This window comes from Castor canadensis, chromosome 15 (genome assembly GCF_047511655.1).
Source record: "Castor canadensis chromosome 15, mCasCan1.hap1v2, whole genome shotgun sequence".
Taxonomy (NCBI): domain Eukaryota; kingdom Metazoa; phylum Chordata; class Mammalia; order Rodentia; family Castoridae; genus Castor; species Castor canadensis.
Window position 1 is genome coordinate 13,527,097 of NC_133400.1, and position 12,699 is coordinate 13,539,795.

At 38.1% G+C, this 12,699-nt stretch overlaps 1 protein-coding gene across 1 annotated transcript in view; it reads right to left on the bottom strand.

The window, feature by feature from the left end:
• The window catches only part of Hydin (HYDIN axonemal central pair apparatus protein), a 397,410-nt gene that overhangs the window by 339,073 nt on the left and 45,638 nt on the right, over positions 1-12,699 (bottom strand). The window contains exons 3-5 of the mRNA XM_074055707.1: positions 11,665-11,790; positions 5,432-5,551; positions 1,709-1,843 (exon numbers count right to left, since the gene is read on the bottom strand). Coding sequence (XP_073911808.1) covers positions 1,709-1,843; positions 5,432-5,551; positions 11,665-11,790 — 381 coding nt within the window. The remainder of the gene's footprint in view (positions 1-1,708; positions 1,844-5,431; positions 5,552-11,664; positions 11,791-12,699) is intronic.

A 12,699-nucleotide genomic window follows, 5' to 3' on the forward strand; every position in this document is an offset into this window, starting at 1 on the left:
AATTATTATAATGGAATTTTAACCACTCATTACAGTGAGCACATGCTTGGTTGATCACATGAAATTCTATAGTCTGTGGTCATTAGTAGCATATTAGTACTGTTAATGACATTAACAACAGCTCATAAGTGGTAGTGGTAGAGAAGCAGAGCTCATTCTGTCTGACTCACTGTGCTCTGTTGAGTCCAATACAATGGTGCCAGACAGATAAACATGCATACGATTAACATTACATACAGCCTGACCCTTTGTTACACCTACTTAAGTCTTGTTTTCTATCCTTGTTCCTTCAGTTATGCCCTTCACTGAGACTCATAGAGAAGAAAATATGACCAACAATTTTGTCCTCTTGGAGAAGGGCTGGAGAGGAAGCCTCCACCCTCAGTCCCACTTACCTGTTCCTTCCCTCCTAGTAAAAACTAGGGCTTCTGTGACCCAGAAGGGTCTAGGAATGGGCTCCATTGCCTGCAGCTGTTGGTGGTGCTGAGGAAAAATGGCTGCCTCTTTTTGAATGCAGGCCTTGTGTGCCTGCCTGTGTGCAAATGAAGGTAAGCAGACCAGACAGGTCTCTGCAATCAGCTCTAGCTTCTCTGCTTGTGTGTTTTTGGTTTGTCTGGTTTTTTTTGGGGGTGGTGGTGGGGCACCATAGGGTAGGTTAGCCTTTACCAATGGCCAATTATCTACTAGTCATTAGAGAGCAGAAGACCCCATCTGGCTCAGGTCTTGTACATTTTCTTTGCTATGAATGTGCTGATACTGTGATCAATATTTGGATCTTGGATCTCTTTCCCAAACAGGTTAGAATCTGGGGAAAAAAGATTGGGACTAGGGTCCCAAGAAGCCATCATGTTTATCCTTTGTCTCAGCTTGTTGCATCTGGACTGCACCTTTTCTTTTTGGTATCACTCCAGCTGTGTACTTCCATATGAATATGCTGGGTTAAGGCATGAGGGGAGCAGGGCTAGCAAGATCAGCCTTTCTTACACCATGGCTACTTACAGCTCTTGGAAGCCCTCAGCAATGTCTGATAATTCTTTGCTCATTCCCAGTGGTACAGTACCCTCTTCTGTCACTGCTGTCATTATTCCTCTCACCATCACCACCATCACTAAACACTAACTCTATTGCTATGGTTTGGATGTGGTTTGTCCCCAGGGTTTATATGCTGGAATTCAGTCTTCAGTATAGTGATGTTGGGAGGCAGTGAGAGTGCAGTGGGAGGTCATGGTGTGTCTCTCCCTGAGCTCTGGGTTCAGGTCTCACCATTGCATCTCTACTTTTTACATGGGCTCCCGCCATGACGCCATTTACCTTGAGGTGTCTCAATCAAGCACCAGGGAGCCTGCCAGAGCTAAAACTATGCCACTTGGAGTTTCAGCAACCACACTGTAACCCAAATAAACCTTTTTACTTTCTAAGTGCCTGGCCTTTGGTATTTAATTATGGTAACAAAATCAGACTAATACAACTGCTACCAATGACAAAAACACCACCATCGACTATACTACCAATATCAATATCAACTAACACCAAACAGCACTACCACCATCAACAATATCCACTAGTACCAACACCAGTGCTACCAAAACCATGATTAATACCAGAATACCACTATCAACACTTCTGTGAATGTTTAAAATTGGATTGCAAACTGCTAGTGATGCAAGTGATGCATATTGAATCAATTTCTTGCCGGTGCCGCTATTACCTTGTTCTCCTCTGGTGTGAAGAGGATTCGGAATATGGATGGCACTCCTGGAGCTACTTTGTGGCCAATGTCTTTGGGGCTGATTACTTTAAAGTAAGGTGAACTTTCCTCAACAATTTTCACCATCCTCGGAATCTGCAGGAAAAACACATGATGGTGAACACTGTGCATACAAAAAAGCAAAAGAAAGAGCACAGCTTGGGGGTTACACGTAGCTGAGTTCTCCATCCACTACTCACAGACCTGTGACTGTGGTCTTGTCTGAACTTTTGTTTTCTCAGTTGTAAAGAGATGACAGTGTCTACCTTTATCCCAGTGCCTCACACAAAGTAAGCCCTCAGTACATTCTAACTTTAATTTTATTAACATTATTATTATCACTTGTTTTTATTATTATTGCAAGTCTTTGTTCAACTTACTATTTAAATATGGCCATCTTAAAAAAAACAACTAACTGTTTAATCAGCCAAAATCTCACCCACATAGTGGAGCTGAATTACTTCCCAACATTTGAAAACTGCTCTGGGAGAAGATATCATATTTACTATGCTCTTTCTACAGACCATCCACAGAGGATGAGGTGCCACTCCATTCCTCCCAGTAGCCTTTAAGATTCAAGATACACATTCTACAGATGAAGAAAATGGGCCAGTTCCATCAAGCAATGCTAGGAGGTAAGGCCCTGCTTCCCTATGGGATCATCCCAAGTGAATACCATCAGGAAGCAGGAAGAACAAAGCAGAGCAATATCCCCCAGCCAGTTTCAAGGCAGCTTCAAACAGTTTCATTCTTTTAAAGTCTTGTCTTCACCCAAGAGCTATGTAGCTGTCTATCTCAGCTAGCCTAAGGAATAAAAGACACACAATCATGTCCAGCATGGTGGTGCACACTTATGATCCCAGCTACTTGGGAGGCGGAGATAGGGGGAGCTCCAAGGGCAGCTCAGACAAAAGCAAAAGACTCTATCTTAAAAAAAGAAACTGAAAAAAAAAAGCAAAAGGGCTGGGGCATGGCTCAAGTGGTAGAGTGTTTGCTTAGCAAACTTGGTGCTTTAAGTTCAATCCTCGTTGCAGGCAGGAAGGGAGGAAAATGCAATCCTAAGAATAGGAGAATAGTCACGAGTGGAGGTTTACAGATACAAAAGAAAGAGAAAGTTTTTTTAAATTATTCAAACGGGCAGAAGAAAGTTAACTACAACTAAGCTAATTAGGATGGTCTGAAGTCTCAAGGAAAGATGAGGAGAGAAGAACTCCCACCACCTCTCATAGCCATAATCTAGATGGGCAAGAGAAAAAGAAATGCAGAAAAGAACCAAGTCAGACTTTAACAACAGAGTGCAGGGATAAAAGGAAAAGCTGTGTGCAAATCTACCTTTGCTGGTTATGAGAATGTGGAGTGGCATTTGTGTTATACCAAATAGTACCAGGCAAGCTTTCCAGGGGAGGGGACATTTAGTTTGAACATAATTGCCTATTAAAAACCAGGTAGGGAACCAAAAGTAACATTAATACTAATAATCATAGTGGTTTAGTGCTTAGGATGGATGCAACAATCACACAGCTGAACACATTCATTATCATTTAATATTCAAAACACTATAGAAATGGGTACTATCTCCATGACTTGAAGAAGCAGTGACTTGCCAAAAGTCTCCAGCTAGAGACAGCAGAGCTAGAATCTGAACCCAGATTAGTCTGACTCTAGAATTATGCTGTGGTTTATAGAGTGTTCTTGGCTTACTCTCACCCAGTATGTGTATGTGAGAGGTGAAGAAATAATGACCAAATAGGTTGTGGATTTTTGCACTCCAAGCCAGTGAGGAAGCAAATAATGGATGAATGGGGCACATTTCTGTGTGTCCCCAGTTCCTCCCTGTGGTTCCTTTGAGAACACAACTGCAGGAAGGAGAGGAGGTTTAAATCAGCCACTTAGTAGAAGCAAATAATGGATGAATGGGGTACATATCTCTGTCCCCAGTTCCTCCTTGTTTTTCCTTCAAGAACATGAATACAGGAAGGAGAGAAGCCACTTAGTTCAATGGTCCTGGTGTAACTAACTGGAGAATAAGCCTCCCTAGCCTGAAGAGAGCTGTCTGCTTGTTGGTAGCTGGGCTTTCCTGGATGGTGACACTCTTTCCATAGGGCTAGCATTCTGGCTGCATCTTGCTAAGAAGTGCTACACATTATCCATGAGGACCGAGTGCCCTTTGGCAGACAAAACTTAACACAATGCCCCTTACCTTGACTTGCTCTATACATTCATGGATAATTATTTTTCCTTGGGGTTGGGGAGGACTGGCCAAAGTACCCTTTGGACTAGCTCCTCTCTGTCTTTAATAGCCTGATAATACCTGAACAAGAGTCTAAAAAGAGTAATAAGTAAAGGAAAAAGAGAATTCAATGTGGAAACTGAATTGGTTGGGAGTACATGAAAAGCCCTAATGTCCATGCAGCATTCCTCTTCTTGTCTCGGGACATACCAAAGTACCTTGGATTAGTCTTCATCAATTTGCTTACCCTTTTAGCCTCAGTCCTCGAGCTTCTTTTGTTCACAATATTATAGCAAAGAACTAAATATACCATTTTTTCCAGAGTCTGACTCTGCTGTCACTAAATCATCTATTGATCTCTGAAAGGCATCACTGATTCCTTTAATGAGTGACTATACCAAATACAACTGCACATCTTCCTGTTTGCTTTGGATTCCTGCATAGATTTGACTGGTTTCTCTCTCTCTCTCTCTCTCTCTCTCTCTCTCTCTCTCTCTCTCTCTGTAGCTCAAAATTTTTGGTGTCCACATTCTTAGATTTCAGTAAATAGTCTGTCTTTTCACCTGAAGTTCAGCATCTCTTAGTTGCCTTCCTCCCCAGTTACTTTTTAACTGTGCTTAATGCTGAATTTCCACATTATTCTTTCATATTCCAAGGAAATCCTCGGGGATTTAATAACTTTCCTTAAAATAACCCCTATTTTATCTCTGAAGAAAAAGGCTGGGGAAGAAATTCTTAGTTGAACTTGAGAGGTTTTTCAAATATCTTGAGTTGTGTGGCTACTATATTGCTGGGTTTTATGTAGAAATAAAACAAATTGCTGTGTACATATAAATCTTACTTGAAATAAATTTATTGATGCAGAAAAAAAAGAAATCCTTAGTTACAATCACAAAGAGAGAAGGTATAGACAATGAGAGAAACCATGCAAAACTACCTACACACAAATGTGAAGGCTATTTGATGTAGAAAGAAGAAGACAAAAAAAGGGGGGAGAAAGTGATTCACAGGTTTTTGAAGAGAAAAGAATTTATTTAGAAGTATAATTTATAGAATATAATTACACTGCAGAATATAAATATAAATGCAATATTTGCAATTATATCTTGAATTGGAAAAATGGTGCCTATAGTGCAGAGTACATCAACATTAATAGTAATTGTTCTGTCTTAAAAAAAAAAAAAGCCTAGCCCAATTGGTCAGGCATGAGAACTCCATGCCATTCATTAGACAAAATCCTTATTCAACAAGTTAGTGGACATGTTGGGAGTTCACTCTTTTGGAGGTACCATACTGGAACTGAACATATAGTAACAAACAAACAGGTCAAAGGGCATGTTTTCATACTGTTTTCCCAAGTATGTCAAATTAAAGGATTTAGTACAGGATTCCAGTTTGCTCAACCCTTTTCACATATCCTAGAAAAGTCCACCTACCCCAGCAAACATACTCACTTTATCATTGTTCCTCAAAACCAGTGGAACTTCATAGACTTCACAGGGAGCATAGTTCTGGAATACAATTTCAGATGGAAAGGGCTGGAATAATGCCTGATCCAGGTCAATTCCCGAAAACTGCAGTTGAAAGAGTCAATTAGTCAAATAGTTACATGGTGGAAAAAATGACTGGGGAAAATAAGAAAATACTACATAGAATTAGATATTAAAATTAAGAACATGGGAAACACTCAAAAGGAGGTAACTACAATAAAAATGAACAGTTATGATTAGTGAGGTTATTGTTACTAATTTGTTCAATACAAAAGAAAGTAGAAATTTTAGTCCTCAGTTAAAAAGGAAAATAGGCTAATAAGATCATTAACCCAAGACTCATTTCTAGTAATGGTGAATGAGTTGAGTTGAACCAATTTCATTTTCTTATTCATTTATTCACATGTGCATACATTGTTTGGGTCATTTCTCCCTCCTGCCCCCACCGTCACCCTCTCCCCCCCGCTTCCAGGCAGAACCTGTTCTGCACTTTTCTCCAGTTCCGTTGAAGAGTAGAAATACGCAATAATAAGAAAGACATAGCATTTTTGCTAGTTGAGATAAGGACAGCTATACAGAGATTCCTAGCATTGCTTTCATGTACAAATGTGTTACAACCCAGGTTGATTCGATCTCTAACTGATCTTTACACTGGTGGAACCAATTTCAATATGAAAATAATTGGAAAAGCTGTATCAGCAAATATCTGCTGGGAGGAACTGAAGTGAAGAAGACAGTGAATGATTGCTGGTCATACTCCAGGAGCACACTGATACATAGAGATGGAGAGATGAGTAAACAGAGGAATCTGGGCTACTTTTCCCTCCATTGTACTGTAGTGAAAAGATGAGATCTGTGTATGTTTGGACATGTAGCAGTGTTATGGAGACAGATTGAAATTCCATGGCTTGTCAAGGGTAGGGAGGGACCATGAACTTTACCCTCATTGACCCATGAAAGGATGTGTCATAGAATAAGGATGGACTCTCAGTCCTTGCCTGTGAGTGAAGGAGGTGATTCTGGATTGGTACTTAAAGAGGCTGGGCAATAGCAACTATGTCCTTTCTGGAAGAAGAGAACATAGATTTGGGGCTCAAATCATGCCTAATCTAATCATGAAATTTTATAGCTATCAAAAATTTTTTTCAACCACAAAAAATGAAAATTACAAAATGGCTAGAAATATGAGGAAGTAGGATGTCATGAATGAAAACCAGCAGAAACAGAGTCAGTAGAAACAGTGTTATGATTCATGTTTACTTTATACAAGAAAATAAAAACAACAAGATTGGGAATTTTGGCAGAAAATTGGAAATGGAAACAAAGAATCAAATGTGAATTTTATAACTTAAAATGATAACTGAAATTAGCAATTCAATATATGTACTCTAATAGTAGAATGGTCACCACTGAAGAAAGAATGCCTGACTGAGAAGAATATTTAAAACTAAGAACACCTATCAAAATGATAGAAAATTCAGAAGGGGAGGCAAGATATATAGATGATATAACAAAAGGCCCTAAAATAGGTGTATTTAGAGTACTTGAAGGCATGAATAGGGCAAAAGCAATACTGATAAAAATAACAGCAGAGAATTTTCTATAACTAGTGAAACTGTCAAATCACAGATTCAGGAGGCCTTATAGATGTAAGCAGGATTGAAAAAGATACATACTTAGGAACATAATTATAAACCATTGAAAACAAAGGCCAAAATGTGCAAAAGACATTAAAAGGAAAAAAGAGAATATTTATCTTCCAAGAAACAAAAAATGTTAACTTCTCAACATAATTAATATAAGTCAAAATACAGAGTAATAATATCATTCAAATCTTGAAAAAAAACTTCTGCAGACATAGTATTGTCTGCCCTGGAAAATTCCCCTCACGAATGCAGTTCAAATAGGGAAAACACTTGAAGACATATGCATAGGTATTGAGTTTCTGAACCGGACTCTAGTTGCTTAGAAAACAGGAGCAAGAAAGACAAATGGGATTGCATCAAATTAAAAAACTTCTGCACAGCAAAAAGAACAACAACAAAAAAAAAACCAATTACCAGAATCAAGAGATTATCTACAGAATGGGAGAAAATCTTTGCCAGCTATCTATCAGATAAAGGATTAATATCCAGAATACATAAAAGCTCAAAAAATTAAACACCAAAAGAACAAACAATCCAATTAATAGACAAATGAATTAGACACTTTTCATAAGAAATATAAATGGCTAATAAAGAAAAAATGTTTAACTTCCCACCATAAAGGAAATGCAAATCAAAACAACATTGAGATTCTCTCTCATTCCAGTAAGAATGGCTATCATCAAGAAACTAAAAATAGAATTACCATATGATAATATCTGTAGTCTGCTGACTACAGATCATTCAACTGATGAATGGAAAAAGGAAATGTGGTATATACACAACAGCACATTATTCAGTTAGAAAGAAGAATAAAATTATGTCATTTGTGGGAAAGTGGAACTGGAGGTCATCATGTTAAGTGAAATAAGTCAGACTGAGAAAGACAAATATTGCATGTTATCTCTCATATGCAGATTCTCAACAAAAAAAATGAATGACATGCTTGTAAAAGGGGGACTGTTTGGTGGAGTAGAAACCAATGGGGGGGTGGAGGGCAAAAGGGGAGAGTGATAGAGGCAATGATCAAAGTATTTTATATGCATGTATGGAAATAGAATAAGAAATCCATTAAAATTGTTCAAAAGGGAGGAAGAAGGATAAGGAAGAGTAACAGAGAGGCTGATTTTCATCATATGCATGTATGGAAATACACAATGAAGCCCCTTTGTATAATTAATATATGCTAATAAAAATTGAAAAAGAATGAAGCTCAAATAGAGACATTTTCAGAGAGATAAAAATTGCAAACTGTTGTCAGAAACTTCTAAAGAAGACACTAAAGGGAATTCTTTATAGAGAAATGACTTTATCTTGGATATTCAGAGACAGAGAAAGGAAAGAACAGTAACAGGGTAAAAATGTGGTTAATCTAAATGAATTTTGACCATATAAAGCAGTACAATAATAACTGTTTACCAATGGGATGTGTGCACCACTTGCGCACTGCATAACAGAACCAAATTGGACATAGATCTTTCATTTCCTGTTCTACTTTGAATTCCAGAAGGTACTAGACTTTTTATCAGGGCAACCATTGGTCTGGGCTACTACTCAACATTAACTGATAAAATAGCAAGCCCCAAAAGAATTCCCTTCTTTCAAATATGGGTAATAATAATAATTGAAATGATAAATCAAGCCAGGATATAGGGAAAATACTTAAGGAAAAAGTAGAAAAACAAAGAAAGTGACAACTAATATATATTTAATAGATATTCTTTGTTGCCATGAAGCAATGAAAATCATAACCATGCCATTTTATCATAAACTCAAAGAACATAATAAGAAAAAAATCAAAAAGCACAAAACAAATATTCAAGAAGGCAGGGAAATGTGAACAGTTAGAAGAGAGGAAAATTCATGTTTTTATTCAATAAATATTGAGTTTCCAATATGTGACAGTTCCTCTCTAGTCCTGAATACAGAGTAGTGAACAAAGCCACCAATGCCCCTGTCCTCAGGTGACAGACTCACTGCTAGGAATTTGCACTTGCTAGTCTGCCTAACTGGAATGTCCTTCTCTCAGATCTTTGCATACTTGCTTCACATTTCTGCTTAGGTGCCATCTCCTCAGAAAAGAAGCCATCTCTTGGCTATCTATCTTGTGAGGCGACCATCCCCCCTTCATTCATGGGAATTATCTTCGATATGGCAATAGCAGCAAGAGGGAAGTACAGTTAGAAGAGAATGAGTCACACACCAGGGGAAGGAAGAGGCGTGGGAAGGAAGCAGGACTAGATGAAAGGGGAGCTAGAATCTAGGGTATTGAGTTTAGATCTTTTTATCAGAATAGTAAGAAGGGAAGTCACTAGGTGACAGCAACATGGAAGCAACATGCTCTGACTTACATTTTTCAAAATACTCTTACCACTTTGTGGAATACTAATAATGGAAGGAAGAGATAGAAACAGGGAGGCTATATCAGTAGTCTTCATGATAGCAGCTGAACTAGAATGGTTGTGGAGAAGGTGATAAGAAGTGATTTGATCAAAGATATATTTTTGAAGGCAGAATTTATAACACTTGCTGTTGGATTATAAAATGTGAGAAAAATCAGGGATAACTCTGAAGGGGACCAGAGAGAAAAGATCAGGCTTCTAGGAATGGAATACAAAGCAGTAATTAGATCTAAACACATTAAGTTTGAGCTGCCAACCATAGATTGTGATGAATATACAATCCAGAGTTCAGGGACAGACTGTAGCAGGAGACGTAAATATGACAGTAATCACCAAAAATGCAGCCTGAGGCAGACTGAAGATATAGCTTAGAGGATATGCCTAGCAAGTATAAACCCTGGGTTTGAGCTCCAACACTGTAAAAAAAATGTTTTAATTGTCAAAATACAGGTAAAGCTCCTTTCACCTAAGGAGTGAATTCAGAAGAGGAAAAAAAAAGGTCCAAGTAACAAGTATGAGAACTCCGATACTTAGTGATTATAAAAATAAGCAAGATTTGACAAAAATAAAGTAAGAAACAACCAGTGAAGAAGGAGAAAAACAAAAGAAGTATGATATGTCAGATGCAAGAAAAAAAAAAAAAAGGAAACTGTGTCAAGTGCTGTGAAATAACTCAGGTCTACTGAACTGGCCGAGCTCAGAATGGACTGCAGAAGGAATGTAAGATGTAGCAGGGCAAACAAGTAAGGCCCAACATATTCATAATTGATCTTGCTATATAAAAAAAGTGACAAGGAAAAAACGCTTGAAAACTCAAGAAAAACGTTCTAGAAACAAAATAAAGGCACACTAGTGGCACAGGAAATTTTTAGTTATAGCTTAATAAAATTACTGAACAGCAAATAAGAATAAACAATCTGAGCATACAGGCTAAAACATTAAAGTACTATGGGGAAGAGGGTCAAGCTGAGTTGTAGACTTCTGCAAAGTATCAGTTAAAGCAGAAGATACTGATGGAAAATGCCTGCAAAGCATTAAGGGGATATTTTGTGACCCCCAAAACTTTATACTAACAAGTCTGCAGTTAAATATTGTATTTAAACATAAAGGCAATATGCAAATACCATCAAACACAAAACCAACATCCATAAGCTCTTAAAGAAATTAGCAGAGGTTGACAGTCACCATACTAAGGAGAAATTATTCCAGAATGTAATGTAAAAATAATCCAGTGAATTGGGAAATGAAGAAGGAAGGTGATGTAACAAAGTATCCATTTTCCTCATTCTTCATATCTGGAGTAATAATTCATTAAAAGACATACACTAATACTATACACCAAAATGTCTGGCCTTAGTTACACTTTCAGAAAAGAGGAAATTGCCGTTAGAGAGGTTGAGCTTTGGGGAAAGCTGTATACCCTCTCCCCCAAAGTGGAGAGTGTTTGTAGGGAAGAGAAGATACAATGAATAATTAAAGCTAGCAATGCTCAGAGCTGCAAATTTTATGCCAATCCTAGACAGAGGCAATGGTGTGGCAGCGAGAGCAGAGAGGTATCAGACTCACTCCCAGGTGGGAGGTAACTAAAACTCTGAGGAATGGTGGGGGACCCAACTGATGGAGATTCATATCATAACCCATGTAAAAATAAAATGAAGCACAGACTTAAGATATTAAAAAGTAGGAAACACGGTCTTCATGTTCCTAAAGCTGGAATGAATGATTTACACTAGAATATAGAAACAGTAAATATCAATTTTTAAGACAAAAGGATACATTTGTTCTTGGAAATGAGCCCAGAAATGATAACAAATGCCTACTTTAATGAAAAATTCCACCTTTTCCCATCCCAGTGGAGAGTGAAGTTACCCTAAGATAACTTCATAGACTTGACTGAATATAATTCTTAGATTTACTCCTACTCTGTCAACAATCGCATCCAGAGTAGCTTAAAAAGAAGCGTGACTGGTTAAAAGTGATTTTAAATGCTGTTTTTGTGTGTTCGTTGTAATTTTCCACCACACCCAAATGGAGAGATCACAGAGACAAAAGGAGTGTCCAAGCAGACCCACGAAGGACTAGCTAGCCAGAAACAGCTCTTATTTGGTGGTGGTGGTTCTGGGATGTGACTGCTCTGTGCTTAGCTCTCTACCTTCTGATGGGTCGTCTCTCCCATATCTAAGAGCTCGATGACCCGTGGCCGGCACATGATGTGTGTATCCGCCAACCTCTGCTCCGTGGTGAGGGACATCTCCTTTAGGAACTCAGAGGGTGTCAGCTAGGATTCAAACAAGAGCCAAAGATTCATAAGTGATTCGTGAAAAAGTGTCTTCATAAGTACCAGTAATGAATAATTTGTGTTTGTAGCTTTCAGGACAATTCTGGAATACCACTAAGTTCCCTTATAAAATATTTAAGATAGCTAAATTATACAAGGGAAGTCCCCATGCACTTCTGAGGTCTTTATACAGTAATTTAAAGTGACGTATAGTTGCCCCTCCCTCATAATTTGAAGGAATCCCACAAAGGACCCCTAGAGAACAAAAAAGTTAAGAAATTACACAGGAGTGTGTCTAACGAGCTTCACATTCGTGCTCACTAGAGGCATCTGAGCATTAAACTCTAAGTTTGAAAGAATCACTCAGGGGGTTCAGAGCTGAGCAGTCTGAAATACTCCTGTTTCTCAACTGGAGATCCAATATGCAAGCAAAGCTTCTGGGTGTTTAACTCCACATTGTATCAAGTTAAAGGGAAATCATATAAAACATAAAGGATCTTGGAAGTGGGATTCTACTACTTAGCAATGAGTTTGAACTTCTTAGAAATCACAGAGCAGGTTTAGATTTTGTTTAGAAGGAGCTTTAAGCTAATCATCAGATCCAGCAGCCAGTCACATTCACATACCCAAATAAGAACACAAAATGCTTTAACACTTCCCAGAGTTGTGAGAAAAAAATGTAACCTGTTATTTAAGTAAAACTAACCCATCAAGAGATTAGTGAGAACCAATCACTATTATTTAGCTGTTCTAGAATGTCCTCATTGTTCCAGGGCTTACTTTATATGCAAGGAGATTGCAATTATTGACAGCGACATAATGTTCAAGCATATGCAAGACTTTGAAACATTCAGGGGGACATAATTCAGCTGATTTATTTTGCCTTGGGTTAAAGTCAAAGCTCATCAA